This window comes from Xenopus tropicalis, chromosome 6, assembly GCF_000004195.4.
Source record: "Xenopus tropicalis strain Nigerian chromosome 6, UCB_Xtro_10.0, whole genome shotgun sequence".
Classification (NCBI taxonomy): domain Eukaryota; kingdom Metazoa; phylum Chordata; class Amphibia; order Anura; family Pipidae; genus Xenopus; species Xenopus tropicalis.
Genome location: NC_030682.2, coordinates 96946465 through 96966593, shown reverse-complemented (window position 1 = coordinate 96966593; position 20129 = coordinate 96946465). Strand labels below are relative to the sequence as shown.

Below are 20129 nucleotides of genomic sequence, written 5' to 3'. Positions count from 1 at the left end.
AATATTAATACTAAGGTCCCCAAACTTTGCAAAGCTAGTCAACAGGTAACTGTGGTTCAGTGGTAGAAAAAGTGGGTGGAGCCACCAACAGCCAATCAGATTTTAACTATTGATTTTCAATGGGAAAATTCAACCTGCTGCCATTCTCACAGTATTAACACCAGGGTCACTAGGGGACTGCATTTTTAGGTTTTAAAAAGTGGGTGGAGCCACCAACAGCCAATCAGACTTCACCTATTTAATTTTTTTTTGTGTAAATTTAAATTACTGCTTTTCTCACACTATTTATGTCAGGGTTCCCAAACTTTGCACAGTCAGTCACTGACTGACTACATATTCAGGGTTAGACAAGTGGGCGGAGCCACCAACAGCCAATCCATTTCCACTCATTAAATTTCATTGGTTCATATTTAATTATTTCAGTATTAATTCCAGGGTCATTAAACTTTCCAGAGTTAGTCACTGGGTATTTGCCGTTCAAAGTTAGAAAAATGTGGGTGGAGCCACCAACAGCCAACATTTCCTATTTACTTTCAATGGTGAAGTGTAAAATGCTGTCAATCTCACAATTTTTATTCCTGAGTCCCCAAACTTTGCAAAGTTGTTCATTGGGGGACTGCAGTTCCAGGTTAGAAAAAGTGGGCGGAAACACCGACCGCCAATCAGATGTCACTCGTTGAATTTCAGTGGGGAAATTTAAATTCCTGCCATTCAGACACTATTAAAACCAAGGTCCCCAAACTTTGCACAGTGGTTTTTACTATATAACTGTGGTCAAAGGTTAGAAAAAAGTGGGCGGAGCCAACAACAGATCAGATTTCACGTTTTTCAACCCAACATGAAGTTTGTTCTTAAACTTTCCTTTCTAGTTGCTATTTAGCTTTCCTTTATTATTACTAATTATTATTATGTAATAATAATATATTAATATAATATTATTTAAAAAGCCATCCTAAATAATCAACACATATTTTTTCCTCTGTGTTTGCACCACTAGTTTTATTCATTTTTGCTTCACTTAATGCATTGTTTTACAATTCTGTATACTTGAACTGCACAAAAAATGTCATGGCATTGTCACTATATCTTCTATGGTTAATCCTTTTATTATGTCAGCTGCATTTGCTGCAAACTTTTCTGCCACTTTCCTCCTCGTTTTGTCAGAGGCAGTTCCGATATGGGGTGTTAAAATCACATTCTTCATTGTCAGCAAAGGATGCTTTCTAAAAAGGAGTATAAAAAGAATAAAGTCATAAATAGTTACATTAAAGTACCTTGCTATGCCACTTTAAAAATTCTATGCTAACCTTGGATTTGGGGAATCTTGTAAGATTATGCAAACAGAGACTTTAATTTGATTTCTTGCGTACCCAGTCTGTACTAAAACATACTATTACTCTAAAGGAATCTTTCTGAAGACATAAAATATTGTAGTTACTATGCCAGATTCAATAAATTCATACCGTGGCAGTGGCTCAGGGTATGTGACATCCAAAGCGGCAGCCTTAATAGTTCCATTTTCTAAGGCCTCCACTAAGGCATCCTGGTCAACAACTTTGCCTATGAAAAATAAAAGTTATTCTTACCTCTAAAATGTAAAGAGAGATGTGATTATGTGTAGCTGTGAGATGCAGCCAAGATGCAGATATAGAACAGAAGGGCACATTATTGGTACAGTAACAAGATTTTACATTATCAGGATAATGGCATAAACAATTTAGACCATCTAGACAGTGGAAGAGAGGTCAGAGTGATAAAAGAAAGAGGATAGGATAATGAAATTAGGGTGGATGGAATGATTAAAAAACATTAAAAAAAAAACATCATAACATTCGCCTGTCAGCACACAATGAAGATTTCCGTTTCCATGCAGAAATCTACTTCAAGTGTGTGCACTGACAAGCTGATGTGAAATATTTCACAAACAATTTTAATTCCGTTATAAAATATAAAGAGAAATATAAATTAACGTGATATTTTATTCTTGTATAAAATACACCCTACCTCTGCTGATATTTATCAGGGTTGCCGTTGGCTTCATCAGTTGAAGTTCCCTTTTCCCAATTAGTTTATAAGTCTCTGGACTGAGTTCCACAACTATCATAACAAAATCAGATTGCTGGAGCAAGTCCGCTATGGAACTGCAGTACACAGCACCCACTTCCATCTCTTCTTTTACATCTCTAATAAAAAACATACAATTATCTTTTCTTGAATCTTATCAAAGGATGCTGTATGGCCTTATGAATAGATACATGGTTATTTTTCCAATACACTTCAATAAAAATAGACAGCCCTGTTCCTATAAGAAGTTATCTATAAAACTATTGATGTGATAGTAAAACATTCCAGGTTTTATTCAGTTGGGTTTATGTACAAAAGGAGGATTAACATCTTAAAAAAGGTTCAAGATTTGCACCTGGGCCGCCACCCCCTTAGGAGCCTCCCCCTCTGGCCTCACCTACTCCACCCATTGCACTGCTACGTGTCCAGTGGGCCCAGGTGCAATGGCACCCCTGTAGTGGTATGAGCCTAAGGGGGTTGGGGGACTAATCCCAAGGAACACAGAGACAGCCTTGGGACCACCATTGGGGGGTACAAGGAGTAATGCAGCCAGGGGCAGGGCCCCATGGCAGAGGTTGATTTATGTATTTTTTACATAACCAAACTGAATATGCTTATTTCATGTATATTAGCCTTCAAAGTGATACTGACTGCTACAGGTATGTTTGAAAATAATGAGCAAAGCAGAATGTTTTTTTCTGGCTGATGTAACATCAAAAAGATGGCAATTTCCATAATGCAAAATGCCATAACCAGCACTGTGGGGGGGGGGGGGGGCTTATGCATGAAGCGATACATTACATTTCAATTCTGCAAAACTAAACTGGAACTACAGAAAAATATCAATTTGCCATAAAAGCAGATCTGCTTTGGCCACCCCAATCCAGGGCTTCCTGCCCAATGACTGCATTATAGTAGTGGTTTATGCAAATCCTTTAGGAGAAGGCCACATCAATGGGCAAAGGTGGGCCAAACCCAGCAGGATTTTTAAATCTGCCTGATAAGATATTTGGCCAATTCTTAGGCAGTTTTTACTCAGGCAAGGCAGGCAGTTGGTTTGGTCTAGACAGAGCAACCATGGGGGGGACTGCAGTCAGGGGTCTGTGGAAGAGCGAACCGCAAGAGACATAAAAGTGAAATTTGTGGGTCATGAAGGGGCTGAGCTTGCAGAGGGGTGAGCAAGGGTGTGTCATGGGCAAGATATCTGCATGATGGGTGGATCAGGTTTGTGGTTTTGCATGCCTGTACATTGCATGAATAACTAGTGTACATACTGCTGATACAAGAAAAGGAATGTGGCCCACCTCCTCTTTCTGTTGTGGTAAAGAATCCTCATTCTGAATGCTTTTGCTCGTAGAGCTATATTATAGCCAATGTTTCCCATGCCAATAATGCCCAGTGTAGCCTCTGTAATATCATCGCCCACCCAGTTCACATCAAACTCCTTGGTTTCAGGTGAACATAAAATCCTGTTGACTAAAAAACACAAATGGTGAATATACATATAAAAATAATGTAAAACCAAGATGTTAATTTCTTACAATTGCTAAAATGTATTGGATGTCACAGCAAAATCTTGTTAGGGGCCCCGTAACCTGCATCCCTGGGCAGTGCTAAGATGTACCCTTTGGGGTGTGTTTATTAACACTGGAGACAAACATTACCGGTGAGGTTGCCTATAAAAACTAGATTTGAAGGGTCACCTACAAGTTAGAAAACAAAAACATGTTCTGATTGGTTGCTATCGGCGACATTACCAGCAATTTTTGTCTTCAATGTTAATAAATATGCCCCATTGTGTAGTTCACCAGCAAAAGTTGAAGATTCCTTGGGCAAATGCTAGAAACCAATGTAACACGATTGTGGGTACAGATAAAGTTATCATTCATGATAGGCCCTGGAAGGTGAAATAGCTAGCAACTAGTTTGGGGTTTGGACAAAGCTGAGTTGTTTGGGTATATTTTGCAGGAATCATAGTTATTGGAATCCAAGTTTCTGGCTAAACTGCATCCAAACTTAAATTATAACATGACTATTGTATGTGATTTTAGATGCCAATTTATTGATTGCTAAATTTTCACCCTAGTTTTACTCATCTGCAATGCATATTAGGGTTCAGCCAAGCAACTGGATTCAATCGAATCCAAATCCTGCTAAAAAAAAAAAGCTCAATTTCTTCCCCGAATCCCAAACTAAGTCCAGGATTTGGTGAATCTCTAGTATTTCATTTTGGGCACCCACCTATAGATAAAGGCCTTGTAATTATTTTATTGGCACCATAAAAATAGAGTCATAACTGTCTGTTAACATAGGCAGGGATGGGAAAATAAGGTATGGATTACCTTGGGGTTACTAGCTGACTGGCCCAGGCTACTGATCCCTGCTTCATCCCAAACACTGGCGGCTCTCATTCTATCTTTTCCCTTGCTTAGAAACAGCGCTGGAAAAAACTGGTTGTCATGTTTGCTGTAGTACATATATTACATGCTTGTGTGTGTTACCTTCCACAATATTTCTGGCAGAAGCCAACATGAGAGCCATTCCCAAGTCTGCAGTGGCATCGTTTCCCACACGAGGCGTGTTGGTCACTTTAATACCATAGCTTGCGATAAGCTTTAGATCCATGTGATCAACCCCAACTCCTGAACTTCCAACTACTTTTAAGTTTGGAAGTGACTCGAGAAGTTCTTTGTTGACTGTAGGCTTGTGCCACCACAACAGAATAGCTTTAATCTTTGGGGCAAATACAGTTTTATTATTCAGAAATTCCTCAAGATACACAATTTGGAAGTGCTTTCTCACAACTGGCTCATACTGTTCTGGAAATCCAGAGGTACCCCCACGGTGGGACATCAGTGCATAAGGAAGTTCAGACATTTTTTTCTGAAAAATATCAATATTTTCAGCTCTTGAATAAAGATTCCTGTGGTATGTATGGCATGTATGTACAAAATAGACAGATGTATTAAATCGTAATCAGTGGGGATCATTTACTAAAACTAGTCAAATCTATCCCAGTTCAGATCAGACTTGTGATCAAGTCTAACATGATTTAGCCATTGATTTATCTTTTCTGCACTACTCTGTACCACAAAGAACACAAGCTCATATAATATTTTTTAACAACAGCAAGAATTTCCAGCACAAACTTTATTTAGCTAATGTTGTACGACATGAGCTACATAAATAGACCACAGACCATAGTCTATGGTACTTTTCCCACTAGATCTGCAATATGCTCTAATCATGCATGCACAGGCTGATTCACCTCTAAGACGTTGCACTGATATTACCTGGCCTAACACATTAAAAAAACAGTACTTCCTGAAACCTAACACTTAATCTTTATAAAACATGCAGGGTACACCTCATTTCTGTATCCTTAAGCTGTGCAAAATCACAAGGGAAACTACACCTGAGCCCAATGTAGGAACATATGTCAATTCACTTACCGCAGTCCTTGTTGCCACTGCTCTGGAACAGGAAGCCTTTGGCTCTGGAAAAAATGTTATGTTAATAAGTTGCTTGCAAAACCAGTTCTAACTTCATTAACTGACACATTGCTTAGACAAGCAAGCTGAGCTCAGATTTTTTAGAAAAAAAAAAATAATCATATGAAAAAATATATATAACAAGATCATGCTTCCTAAAGCTGGCTATTCATTATAAGCATTTGTTTTTTCCTGACTCAAAAGGAATAGGGAAAATTGTTTTCATACTTACTGTAATTTTCCTTTCCTAGCCACTAAATATGTCAACATAAACACTGGGTAGGTTCCCTGCCCCCATACTCAGACCAGAAAGTCCCTCCTACCAAAACTATAAAACCACCCCCCCCCTCCTGGGGCCAGTAGTCTAATAATTAAGTCCAAGAAGGGAGGGTATGTTGACATATTTAGTGGCTAGGAAAGGAAAATTACAGTAAGTATGAAAACAATTTTCCCTATTCCTAGCCACTATGGGCCTGATTCACGAAAGTGCGATAAAAATTATCGCACGCTTTTTTGCGGTAAATAAGGCGCGACAATTAGCGCGCGATTCACTACAGCACTAGTCGCGCTAGTTTTACCGCATGCGTTAATTTCCGCGCTGAAAAGAATACGATCGCATGATTCACTATAACTAGTACAGTACAGTACAGTAAATGAGTTTTTTGCAATAAAATATGGACTTACAGTGTTATTTATTCAAGTATGTGTCTTTTTACTCAATTTTACTAAAGTCTTGGCATGTATGGAATTTCGCTACTAATATACAGTACTATAGCGGTGAATATGTTGTCGCCAAAATATACAGTACTATAGTGGTGAATATTTTGTCGCGATAATGTACTGTACTGTAGCGGTGAATATTTTGTCGCGCAAAATACATTACTATGTATATTTTGGCGATTTTTTTTATCGCGATTTTGTAATCTCGCGACTTGCGGACATTTTGTGGCGATTTTGTAATCTCGTGACATGTGCGACTTGGGGCCATTTTGTGTCATTGAGCCTGCAGCCACCAAACTGAGAGGACCATGCCTGGGGTTTCAGATCTGCTACCAGGGGAGAGGCGCTATATCATCAGCGTGCTCCTGCGTGCAGGATATGATGACCCGCCGCTGGGGGACTTTGGGGTCCACGAGAGGAAGAGGGCAATCCTGGGCGAGCTAAGAGAGGGTTTGCTCGCCGGGTTTGCCCTTGATGTGGACCCCTGCCAGCTCCCGCGTCTGTGGTCCGACCTGAAGCGCAGGAGTCCAGAACTGGTCACTGAAATTGCAGAAGGTAATTATTATACTTTATTATGCTTTTACAGTATACGTTCAGTAAAAGATTTAGCAAGTAATTTGAACTAAAGGTACAAATGTAAGAAATGTCAGGGATGATGAAAGTAACATAGTAACATAGTAAGTTGGGTTGAAAAAAGACATCCGTCCATCACGTTCAACCATAATGCCAGTGAGGAACTGAAACGTTGGTCACAATAAACCTCTGAATATTATTTCACATCTTTGTGACTCCTTGTGAAAATCCTGTGTGTGCCGTCACCCCATGCCTGTCTAGATTTTGTTGTGCCACAGGCACCCAGGTATTATTGTTCCTTATGGTGTGCAGCTTCCCAGCACTTCCTATTGTATATATATATATATATATATATATACACATCTATTTTCAAATACATATGCATAAATAATTTTAAAGCAGGGGGGAAGCAGCAGGGAGCGGCCCATAGTGTGAGTCATTTGGGGAAGGGCCACGAATGTTTTAGGGGGCCCTGGCTAACAATGTCTGTGTGTCCTTTGTATTGATGTGAGGGTTCACAGGGGGAGGGGCCACTGGGGGCGTGGGAGGAGGGGGCCCCAAAAAATGTTGTTGTGAGGGTCCCCGTTATTTATGATGGTGTATGAATGTATATATATATATAATATATTACACAAAATAACATCTGCAATACTATTTCACAGAACTTCAGCTGGCGCCTCCTCCCCAGGCCCAACCCCAGGCCCTCCAGGCTCAAGTGGCCCAGCAGGCTCCTCCAGCCCCCGAGGCCCAGCAGGCTCCTCCGGCCCCCAAGGCCCGACCTGCGGCCCCCGAGGCCTGACGTGCGGCCCCCGAGGCCCGACCACCGGCCCAGCCCCCCGGATGCCAGCCACCAGGTTCTCCTGCTGACGAGGGAAGATCACGTCGGTCCATGCAGGAGGACCTGGACAATATGAAGGCCGAGCTGGCCCAGCTCCGGGGGGAAGTTGCTGAACTGAGGAGGGATGTCACCGAACTCAAGGGCAGCAAGCCCTAAGTTTTTCCCCCCCCCCCTTTTTTATTTTATACTATTAAGTACTGTATATACTCGAGTATAAGCCTAGTTTTTCAGCACTCAAAATGTGCTGAAAAAGTCACCCTCGGCTTATACTCAAGTCGAGTGCCATGGGTCCCTCCAGACCAGCACACTCTGTCCTTTGTGTGCAAATTAGGCCACCCGCAACCAGACCCTCCAGTGCCCTGGCCCGCTCCCAGCTGCAATATTTATTTCCCCTTACGTGTCCTCCGGGACCGGGTCTGCAATGAGTGTGGGGTAGTACTCATATTGTTTTTGTTGACCCTCTTCTCCACTTACAGAACTAGTTTACTGTTTTTCTTTGAAATAAATATTTAAAAACATATACCCCACTGATGCCTCAATTAATGTAATTTTATTGGTATTTATTTTGATTATTGAAACTTAGCAGTAGCTGCTGCATTTCCCACCCCAGGCTTATACTCGAGTCAATAAGTTTTTCTAGATTTCTTAGGTAGAATTAGGTACCTCGGCTTATATTCGGATCGGCTTATACTCGAGTATATACGGTAAAAGTTTTTAGTTTTATACTTTTGAACTGAGTAATGTCTCATTATTTATCCTTCATTGATATGGTATTCTATACTTTCATGTAGTTTCCCCTACACTCTTACATTTATCAGTAACAGCATCAATATGCTATATGGGTTAAATGTTTGCAAATATTCTGCCAACAATTTTGTCTTTAGCCCATTTTGCTGAATAGTAAAACTTGCGTTAATTAGTACGTAGCGTATTTTCTGGCGAGTGTGATAACTGCCAATCCAATGTTTTGTTGCCAGAATAATTGCAATATTATATTTGTCCCCGTTCAATAAAGTGCCCATAACATATTTGCCATTTATTCTGTCTAAAATCTCTCACTTAATTTAAGCCACTTTAGCTAACGGACCCCTAAGTATTTGCCTAAATATTCTTAAATGCCCCCCCCCCATTTTATTATCTCTTGCACTTCTTTTTTTTTTCTTACTTATATTTTTATAGGTTTTTTGTGTTTTTTTTTTGCAAATAAACATTTATTCAGCACCTCTCTAGCACTCTGTGCTCTCCCATGGCAAAATGTCGCCATTTTTATGCTGCTGATTGTCGCGTGCGTAATGTCGCAACAATTAGCGCATGCGATAAATAGCGTGCATGCGGAAAATACCGTGCACGCTATTTATCGCGACAAGAATATCGCATGAAATACCGCGCGTAAAATAGCGCAAGTGTACTAATAGTGAATCGTGCGAAAAGTTGCGAAAATTAAAATGCGATCAAATTTTTAACACACGCTAAAAATAGCGCACGTTAAATCGCACTTTAGTGAATCAGGCCCTATATGTCAACATAAACACTGGGATGTACCCAGCATTATAACCAAAAAGGGGTGGGAAATAAAACTCTACAAATGAATGCAGAAATTTTTAATTGGAGTTAAAGGAACTCAGGACTCCAGAAGCAAACTCCACACCCCCTGAGCCAACATTGAGACGATAGTGACTCATGAAGGTCTTCGCTGACTTCCAAGAAGCTGTATGACAAATACGATCAATAGGAACTTCCGCCACCGCTGCCCAGGATGCTGCCACTGCCCTAGTATAGTGGGCCTTGATCCCTTTAGGAGCTAGCTTGCCTTGTAACTGATAGGCCTTAGAAATCAGGATCACCAACCATCTGGAAATAGTAGAAGTTGAGGCAACCAGACCCTTTGTGGCCCCTGATGGGATAACGAATAAATTATTCGACTTCCTGAATGGCTCAGTAGAACTTAGATACTGCTTCACCGCTTTGACTGGATCCAAACTTGAGAAATGAGGATCCTCTGAAGCTACCGATCCAACAGATAGTGAAGGGAGGACAATCTCTGAATTCAAATGAAAAGTAGACACGACTTTAGGAAGAAAAGTGACGTCTGGTTTCAAAACAATCTTGTCTGGTAAGAAAGTCATATTTTCCTGACTTATGGACAAGGCCTGCAGAAGACTCACTCTAGCTGCTGATGCAATGGCCACCAAGAACAATGTTTTTAAGGTCAAATTCCAAACTGAAGCCTGGACCAGAGGTTCAAAAGGAGGTAATGTTAAGGATTTCAAAACAACAGGTAAGTCCCACGGAGGAGAAAAAGATCTCACTGGAGGTCTAATTTTGAGTGTAGCCATAATGAATCTTTTAATGACTGGATCTTCAGCCCAGCGAACTCCTGTCATGGCTGACAAGGCTGAAATATGGACTTTAAGAGTTCTGTATTGTAAACCCTTATTCAGCCCTTCCTGTAGAAACTCCAACACTTGAGGCAAATCGGGAACAGACCCTTCCAAGCTGTGCTGACTTTGCCAGACTAGGAATCTCTCCCAAACTCTGTAATAAGTCCCAGAGGTAGAGGATTTCCTGGCTTGTAACAGAGTTTTTATCACCGATTCAGAAAGGCTCAAGCCTTCTAGCCTTTTCCACTCAGTCTCCAAGCCACCAATGAAAGGGAAGCCGGATCCGGATGAAACAGAGGTCCCTGAAGAAGCAGGTCCTTCCTGGCCGGCAACCACCAAGGATCCGATACCTGAAGCTTCACCAGTAAAGGGAACCATGGCCTTCGAGGCCAAAACGGAGCAATCAGGACTGCCTCCACCTTCTCGCTCTGGATCTTCAGGAGAATGGATAGCAGAAGAGGCTCCGGAGGAAAAAGATAAACCAGCGGAAAGTCCCAACTCTGGAGTAGTGCATCTACTCCTGCTGCTTGAGGATGATACTTCCTTGAAAAGAACAGAGGAAGTTGGGAATTGCCTGGAGAAGCCATCAGATCTACACTCGGCTTGCCCCATCTCCTTACAAGCTGTAGAAACACTGCTGGATTGAGCTGCCACTCGTGCTTGCTCAGGACACTTCGGCTCAAGAAATCCGCCTGCTGATTCTGCGCCCCTGGAACATAAACTGCCGTCAGAGCCTCCAGATTCTCCTCCGCCCAACATAGAATTGGAGACACCTCCTGCAATAGCTGCCAGCTCCTTGTTCCCCCCTGCCTCCTTATATAAGCTACAGCCGTAGAGTTGTCTATCCTGACTTTCACGGATTTCCCCTTCAAAAGGTGAGCAAACGCTTGAAAGGCACAGTTGACCGCCCTGATCTCTAGAATGTTGGAAGGCACATTTTCCATATGGGTTTCCCAAACTCCTTGTGCCATCTGAGAACCCAGGAGAGCACCCCACCCTTGGGAGGATGCATCTGTCGTCACTAACTCCCAAGAATTCTGGCGAAGAGGAAAACCCTTTAAGAGATTTGGAAGCTTCATCCACCAAAGGAGATTCTCTTTCAGAGTGTGAGACAAAAAAATTTTCTGATCCCAATCCTTCTGGTATCTGTTCCACTGCTGAAGAAAAATTTGTTGAGCCATTCTCATGTGCCACTGGGACCATCTGGTAACCAGAATAGTAGCCGCCATCAGGCCGAGGATTGACATGAATTCCCTGGCTGAGATCCATTCTACTCTGAGAAGCTGAGAAACCTTCTGAATGATTTTGTGAGCTTTCTCCCTTGGAAGAGACACTTGCCCTTTGAGCGTGTCGAAGTGCGCCCCCAGATAAATGAGAGATTGAGAAGGCTCCAGAGAACTCTTTTCTTCGTTGATTAACCAACCGTGAACTGAAAGAAAAGAGACAACCCGCTCTCGGTGTTTGATTAGCAGAGTCGGACTCTTGCCTGAAAGAAGTAAATCGTCCAGATAATGCCAGATCATTATGCCCTCCTTGCGCAGCTCTGCAATAAGTGGAACTAAAACCTTCGTGAAGGTTCTAGGAGCAGACGTAAGGCCGAACGGAAGGCAATGGAACTGAAAATGTCTCTTGCCCACTGCAAAACGGAGAAAAGGCTGATGACACACTGCCACCGGGACGTGGAAATAAGCATCCCTCAAATCGATGGAGATTACCCAGTCTCCTTCTTGAACTACTGGGATTATAGTGTGAATGGACTCCATCTTGAACTTCTTTGGAGCCACCAAGGAGTTCAGTCTTTTCAGATCTAAAATGGGCCTCCAGCCCCCTGAAGATTTCTTCACCAGAAACAAAATGGAATAGAAGCCTTGGCCTTTTTGATCTTCCGGAACTGGCAACACGACTTCTTCGAACAGCAACCGCTGCAGATACTCCTCTAAAATACTCCTTTTCTCTGGAGACCTTGGAACTGGAGAAATAATGAAAACTCTTTGACTTGGGAGAGAGGAAAGCTCCCTCTTTTAATGCCATGTTTATGTTGTCGATCCAAAGAGAGATAGCTTTTGCAACTGAAATTAGGGCTACGGCCGGGCAACAGGCAGCCCCTGAAACTTGAAAAACTTTCCTTAACTCAGATTCCGTCTTCCTGTCCATTGCATCCTTCAGGACTGAGGAATCGTCAATAGGGAGAGTGGTTTTCTTGGCCAGATGAATGACTGCAGAATCAACGGCTGGAGGAGAATCCCAGCACTTGGTATCCTGTCCTAGAAAAGGATACAGCCTGGAAAACCTAGAAGACAGAGCAGACACAGAAACTCTTTTGGAGCCTTTTGACCATTCTGATTTTATAAGATCAGTAACTTCTGGAAACATAGGAAAATGTTCCTTGGATTTGGAAGAAGATGGCAACACTTTAGGTTTTGAGACTGATTCCGAAGAAGACTCCACTCCTAAAACCAACTTTACTGCTTTAATTAGTGGTGATACCAAACTCAGGTCAAAAAAGGAACACTCTATCTCCTCCTACTCTTCCTCCGAATCCAGTGGAAGAGAGAGATCCGCCCTTCCCATTGGATAATCCTGGGCTAGGCCCTCATCCGAGGAGACAGGATCTAAGGAGACATCCCCACAGGGCCCAGAAGAGGTAGCTTTAGATATACCCTGAGCCACTGCTTCCGAAATGCATGCTAGCAAACTGGAAGAAACCGCAGAGCCTGAAGCTGAAGAAGGATACAGGGGGGACTGGTTCTCCGCCAACAGTGAAAAACAATCCGCACAGAATTTCTTATTTGGCAGACTGGGATTAACACACCCCCGACATTCTGAAACATTTTTCTTCTTAACCAGCTTCTTTTTAGGCAAACTGCAGAAGAAAAAAACACAAAAGAAAAATTGAAAAAATTAAAAAGGAGGGACCTACCTAGCTCTAGGGACAGTTTTTCTTGAGGCAGCGGGATCCATCCTTGGTGCACTAAAAAATAAACAACTCAATAAGCAAAAAAGGCACCAGAAGGAAAAGACTCTTTAAAAAAAAAAAAAAAAAAAAGTAAGTACCTGTGTCAAAACAGAGAGAACGTGTCCACAACCCTCTTGGAGCAGGAAAGAGCAAAAAACGCCAGGCAACTAAGCAGCTTAAGTTCAAAAACAACTGCCAAAATTTTACAATTTTGAAATTCCCGCCCCAAGGAAACGGCGTCATCGAAAAAAGAACGCGCCGCCATTAAGAAGCAGGGCAAGACACAGACGCAACCCGGAAGTCGCGTCTCCCAAACAGCAGGAGCACACGTCAGACCTCCTGCGCCATGATGAAGGTGGCAGGACTGACTAGAAGGACTCCTGCCCCGTGGAAAAAGAAAAAAGGACCCGCTGCACCGTTAACCCCCTTCATGAGGATTACCACAGTGCGCCTCTAGCTCAGAAGAGCGAACAGAAGGATCCAGACCTCAACCCCTACAGTCCTCTAGGAGTGTAAATTGGGGACCCTGACCGACCAACAACAGGGAAAACCCCTGCCACTTAAATAGAGCAGCCACAGGGTTTTTTAAAAAAAAAAAATTTAAGAGCCCGGTAGGAAAAAAAACTAGCCTGAGAACAGGACAGAAAAAAAAAGACTACTGGCCCCAGGAGGGGGGGTGGTTTTATAGTTTTGGTAGGAGGGACTTTCTGGTCTGAGTATGGGGGCAGGGAACCTACCCAGTGTTTATGTTGACATATTTAGTGGCTAGGAAAGAGGGATCGAGAACCAAGAGATAGCTTTGAATTTGATTTATATTTTTTATCTACAGTAACCAATACCATTATACCTTCATCATCAGATTTTGCCCTTCATATCAAAAGCCACCCAGAATCTGTCAAAGCCCTGCCTCTGATATATATAGCTACAAAGGGGATTGAGATTGAGACATATACTAGTACTTTTTGCAGGATTTGTGTTTTTCTGAGTTTAAGGTATTAGCCAAACCAAATCTGAACTTTTAAACATTTAACATTTTAGTTCATGTACACTGAAGGTGCGATTTTGGCTGGGGCCCCCATACAGATCTAGCCATTGGTCAGGGCCCCTATTAGCTTAAAAAATGTGTACAGATATATGATATTTCATTTATTTAGTCATATACATATTCAGGAAAATACATACTAACTAATTCAAGCAAGACTTTCAGGCAAGTCTAGTAGTGATGTACATGACATTAAATAGTCAACCCTAACACGCCCGCTCCGAACCTGAGCCCAACCAAACCAGGGGATCTACTTCTATTTATAGACCTAGGGGCAGATTCATTAAAACACAAGTTCGAATCCCGAATGGGAAAAATTCGGATTGGATACGATAATTTCTGAAGATCTCAAATATCACGAAAATGCCTACGAAAAAATTGTATTAGTCACGATAATATCATATTGGCGATCTGAAAGTCACTCTTCATGGCAGCATTCACCAACAATGGGTAATCCCGCCCCTTTAGGTCACTGGACAGGAAAGGGTTAAGTTTTAACACATATATGCCCCCCCCTCCACACGGCTCCTAGTCTTAGTAACCAAGCAACTGAAGGGAGGGAGGTTGGTGAATGCTGCCATGAAGAGTGACTTGGAAATAGAAATTACGGTAAGATGATAAAATTTCTCTATTTCCCCAGTCACCATGGCAGCAAACACCAACAATGGGAATTCCCCAAGCTACAAGAAGGGAGGGACACCAGAGGCTGCTTAACTGATTTATTTACAGAACATTTCAGTGAATGACTGCTTGAAGAATTTTCCTTCCAAATCTCGCCTCTTGAGACTGTAAAACATCCAGTCTGTAGTGCCGAATAAAGGTAGATGCAGAAGACCACCTTGCCGCTTTGCAGATCGCCTCTGGCAGCGACCTGGCTTCTGCCGCCCAGGATGCAGCCATTGCCCTGGTGGAATAAGCCTTAAGATCCCTTGGGATCTCCCTGCCAGCCAATTGATATGCCAGGATGATACAGGAGACAATCCATCGACTGATAGTCACTTTAAATGGGGCATATCCCTTTCTTGGACCTCTTGCAATTAGAAATAACTTGTCCGACTTGCGCCAAGACTTTGTTCTCCTCAAATAATGGGATATCGCTCGCACTAAGTCTAAAGTGTGCCAAAGTCTCTCCTGCTTCGACTTGGGATCTGGACAGAATGATGGTAGAATCACTTCCAGTTCTGAATGAAATTGGGACATTACTTTCGGTAGAAACCCGAACACCGGTTTCAACACTACCTTGTCCTCAAATACCACCGTGTGTGGTTCCCTGGCCGAGAGAGAGCCAATCTCCCCTACTTGACAGGCTGATGTAGTGGCCACTAAAAATAGAACCTTCAATGTCGCATGCCAATCAGAAGCTTTCTCCAGAGGTTCAAATAGGGCTGACATTAACGTCTTCAAGACTAAAGGTAAATCCCAAGGAGGCATTCTGGGTTTAAAGTATGGCCGAACCCTTTTTAAGGCATTGAAGAACCTTTTGATCAGCAAGTCTTCCGCCCAGGACTTCTCTGTTAAGGCCGACAAGGCTGACACCTGGCCTCGCAATGTACTGTTGCTAAAGCCTTTCTTATATCCTGAAAACAAGAATTCAACCACCAAGTTTGAATCAAGATTCTGCGGATCTGAATTCTTCTCTAATGCGAACTGTGCAAAACAATTCCATACCTTGTAGTATTGATTCGAGGTAGAGGCTTTCCTTGATTTTAAAAGTAGAGACAGTAGCTCTTCTTGACAACCTTTTCTCAACAACCTCTGCCTTTCAACTTCCAGGCCATCAAGGACAGAGGACTCACATCCTTGCAGTAAATTGGACCCTGTGACAGAAGATTTCTGCCACCGCGGAAGCTTCATTGGTGTCCCCACTGCCAACTGCCGAAGCAGAGGGTACCAAGGCCGTCTTGGCCAATGGGGAACTATGGCTATGACTAGAGCCTTTTCCTGGTCTATCTTCCTCAGGATTCTCCATATCATGCGAAAGGGAAGAAAAACATAGGCGAATATCTTGCTCCAATTCTGAAGCAAAGCATCCGTGCCCACTGCTAATCGGCATGGATTTCTTGAGAAAATTTTTTGGCACTTGCGGTTCTGAGATGTTGCCATCAAATCTATCTCTGGCACTCCAAATCTTTGTATAATCATCTGGAATACAGCTGGATTCAGACTCCATTCGTTTGGATCCAAGACATTGCGACTGAGGAAGTCGGCTTGGAGATTCTGCACCCCCGGCACATGCAAGGCAGTCAACCCTGCCAAATTCTGCTCCGCCCAAGACATTATTGGAGACACCTCCTTCATCAGACTTGGGCTTTTTGTCCCTCCTTGTCGCTGAATATAAGCTACTGCTGTAGCATTGTCTGATCTGACTTTTACCCAGCTGTGGGACACACTTCGGGTGAAGGCAAGCAACGCCTGGCCTATTGCCCTTAATTCGAGGATATTGGAGGAAACCGCTCGACAGTCCCACTGACCTTGAGCAGTCTGGTTGCCTAGAACTGCGCCCCAGCCTGATTCTGAGGCATCTGTGGTGATGATTAACCACTCTGGCTCTGCGAGGGGCAGTCCCTGGGAAAGATTTTCTGGGACGAGCCACCTCTCTAAGCTCCGCTTCACTTTCTCCGGCAACCGAAGATGCCGATTCAATTTCAGAGGGTTGAGGACTCCCAATCGAACTAGGAAATTTTGTAGAACTCTCATATGCCATCTTGCCCACTTCACCATTTGTATGGTAGCGGACATAAGCCCCAGTACTGACAAACACATTCTTACTGATACTTTGGGCTGATTCCTCAGGCATTGTATCTGTTCTCTCAACTTCCCAATCTTCTCCAGCGGAAGGCAAACCAAATTGTCCAACGTCTTTAACTGTGCTCCTAGGAACACTAGAGTTTGGGTTGGAGAAAGACAACTCTTCTCCCAATTTATGACCCAGCCAAACTGTTGCAGTCTGACTATGGCTCTGTCCCTGTTTCTGACTGCATCTTTCTCTGTGTCTGCCACTAACAGAATATCGTCTAGGTAGTGGTAAACTGCAATCCCTTCCTCTCTTAGGATTGCTATGATTGTCAAAAGGACTTTTGTGAAAGTTCTTGGCGATGTGGACAGGCCAAATGGTAGGCACGTGAACTGCACATGCTGTTGACCCACTGAAAACCGTAAAAACTTTCTGTCTGCTTCGTGCACGGGGACATGGAAATATGCATTTTTCAGATCGAGATTTATTAACCATGTCTTTGGGGGCACTGCAAGAATTATGGATGCAAGAGACTCCATCTTGAATCTTCTGCAGTGAATGAACTGGTTCAATGGCCTGAGGTCCAGAACCGGTCTGAATGCCCCTGAGGACTTCTGTACCAAGAAGAGTTTCGAGTAAAACCCGCACCTCTGGAATGAGGGAGGGACTTCCTCCACAGCTCTGGACATTCTGAGCGCATTTAGATATTCTTGAAAGATTATATGTGCTTGAGGAATTTTTGGCGGTAAAGACTTTCGAAAAACATTTCTTCTGGGTCTTCTCAGGAATTCAAGCCGATAACCTTCTCGGACCACACCTAAGACCCAGGCATCCCTCACTGACAAGGCCCAGACTTTGTGAAACAGCTGTAACCTTGCACCTATCCTCAAAGTCTGGACCGGCTGAACCTCATTGTGTTTTCCCTGAGGTGGGGGTAAAGGTAGAGCTCTTTCTACCGGTCTGTCTTGTTTCACCACGTTTTGATCTCCAGTTTGACTGTCTGGTATATGATCTATCAGGGCCAGAATATTTTGCATTGCGAAAGGGACGATCTCTCTGATAATCTGCCGACCTCTGGCTCTTGTATTTCTTCTCCTGAGGCAAGAAGACACTCTTACCCCCAGATGCCTTTTTGATTATGGAATCCAACTTCTCCCCAAATAACATGTCACCCTCAAAGGCTAACTGACACAGGGTTGACTTGGAAGAGGAATCCGCCATCCACGGTTTCAGCCATAATGCCCGTCTTGAAGCCACTGACAGGGCCATGGATCTAGCGGACAATTTAACTAAGTCCACTGATGCATCTGCCATGAAATCAGCCGCCAATTTTAGTTCAGAGAGCATGTCCTTCAGATTTGATCTCTTGACATTTGATGAAATAGCATTCTCCAGATTATCTAGCCAGACTTTCATAGCCCTGGAAGTTGATGTTAGAGCGACTGCTGGTCTGCAAGCTGCTCCAGCTGCCACAAACGACTTCTTCAAATTAAACTCTAAGCGTTTCTCCATAGGGTCTTTAAATGCTGCAGCGTCATCTACCGGAAGAGTAGTTTTCTTAGCCAACCGGACTATCGCAGCATCCACCTTTGGAGGACTATTCCATGTTTTGGAGAATGTCTCTTCCACTGGGTATCTCTTTGCAAACTTCCCCTGTATAAGCACTTTTTTCTCTGTGACTTTCCATTCTGAGGCAATCAGTTCTTTAATTGATTCATGAACTGGAAAAGTAGCACCCTTTTTCTTAAGGGAAGGAAAAAACTTGTCAGCAGATGTACTCTTAGGTGTCTCCTCCGTCAGGGTTAATGCCTTTCTCACAGCCCTAACTAGACTGTCTATAGCTGCCGAATCCAACGCAGTCTCTTCTTCTGACAAGACCTCACCTTCTTCGGATATAAATGATCGCCCTTCTCCCGGATCATACAATTCTCCGTCCGACACCTCTGACAATGAGTCATAGATAGATTCTCTGCTTCTCTTTGATCTACTTGTCACTAAGGAGGAAGATGCTTCCTGCACCCCTTGGACAACGGCTTGTTTTATAAGAGAGACCAATGCGTCAATCTGTGGTACTGTCGCCTCCTGAGATTCCCCAACTGGCTGTTGTATATCCATAGACCTTCTGGCTTGCGCCGCCTCTTTCTGAGTATCACTGCTGGAAGGGAGGCTGAAAATAAAATATCAGCATTAATCACCTGCTTGGTCGCTCCCCCAGCCCCCTCTTTGAAGCATTGCTTACCAGGGACCTTTAGGCTGCGACCCCTTCCCAGAGCTGGACTGTTCCATTACAGCAGCTGGAAGAGAAGCAAATCCATAAATAAAACGTTACCCAAACGTCAGCACGTGGGCAAAAGCAAGAGACTTACATTTCCTGTAAGTTATTCAGTATCCACGTCTACTAAATGGTTGGGGGTATCCTTAATGGAGAAGGATCTAGGGGTTTTTGTTGATAACAAGTTGTCTAATTCCAGGCAGTGTCATTCTGTGGCTACTAAAGCAAATAAAGTGCTGTCTTGTATAAAAAAGGGCATTGACTCAAGGGATGAGAACATAATTTTGCCCCTTTATAGGTCCCTGGTAAGGCCTCACCTTGAGTATGCAGTGCAGTTTTGGGCTCCAGTCCTTAAGAAGGATATTAGTGAGCTGGAGAGAGTGCAGAGACTGCAACTAAACTGGTTAAGGGGATGGAAGATTTAAACTATGAGGTGAGACTGTCGAGGTTGGGGTTGTTTTCTCTGGAAAAGAGGCGCTTGCGAGGGGACATGATTACTCTGTACAAGTACATTAGAGGGGATTATAGGCAGATAGGGGATGTTCTTTTTTTCCATAAAAACAATCAACGCACCAGAGGTCACCCCTTTAGATTAGAGGAACGGAGCTTCCATTTGAAGCAGCGTAGGTGGTTTTTCACGGTGAGGGCAGTGAGGTTGTGGAATGCCCTTCCTAGTGATGTGGTAATGGCAGATTCTGTTAATGCCTTTAAGAGGGGCCTGGATGAGTTCTTGAACAATCAGAATATCCAAGGCTATTGTGATACTAATATCTACAGTTAGTACTAGTGGTTGTATTTATAGTTTATGTATGTGAGTGTATAGATTGGTAGGTGTGGGTTGTGTGTGCTGGGTTTACTTGGATGGGTTGAACTTGATGGACACTGGTCTTTTTTCAACCCTATGTAACTATGTAACTATGTAAGTGTTCCGTGAGGAGACCAAATTTTGGCGCCAAAATGCATTCAAATAGACGCCTAGCGTGATGTCATAGGCGTGCGCCGTTTTTGCGTATTCACGCGACTTCCAGGTCCTGGAACTCATGACGCTACGTCACTTA

At 43.2% G+C, this 20129-nt stretch overlaps 1 protein-coding gene across 2 annotated transcripts in view; it reads right to left on the bottom strand.

The window, feature by feature from the left end:
- Nucleotides 1-970: 970 nt before the first annotated feature.
- Nucleotides 971-20129, bottom strand: part of LOC100498522 (probable 2-ketogluconate reductase) — a 22449-nt gene continuing 3290 nt past the window's right edge. The window contains exons 1-7 of one of the 2 annotated variants that reach the window (XM_018094820.2): nt 5788-5833; nt 5517-5560; nt 4566-4947; nt 3369-3540; nt 2005-2183; nt 1464-1560; nt 971-1223 (exon numbers count right to left, since the gene is read on the bottom strand). In XM_018094820.2, coding sequence (XP_017950309.1) covers nt 1067-1223; nt 1464-1560; nt 2005-2183; nt 3369-3540; nt 4566-4941 — 981 coding nt within the window. In that variant the 5' untranslated portion in view covers nt 4942-4947; nt 5517-5560; nt 5788-5833 and the 3' untranslated portion in view covers nt 971-1066. Of the gene's footprint in view, nt 1224-1463; nt 1561-2004; nt 2184-3368; nt 3541-4565; nt 4948-5516; nt 5561-5787; nt 5834-20129 lie in introns of those variants that run through there. The other variant, XM_002936451.5, reaches the window with a different exon arrangement.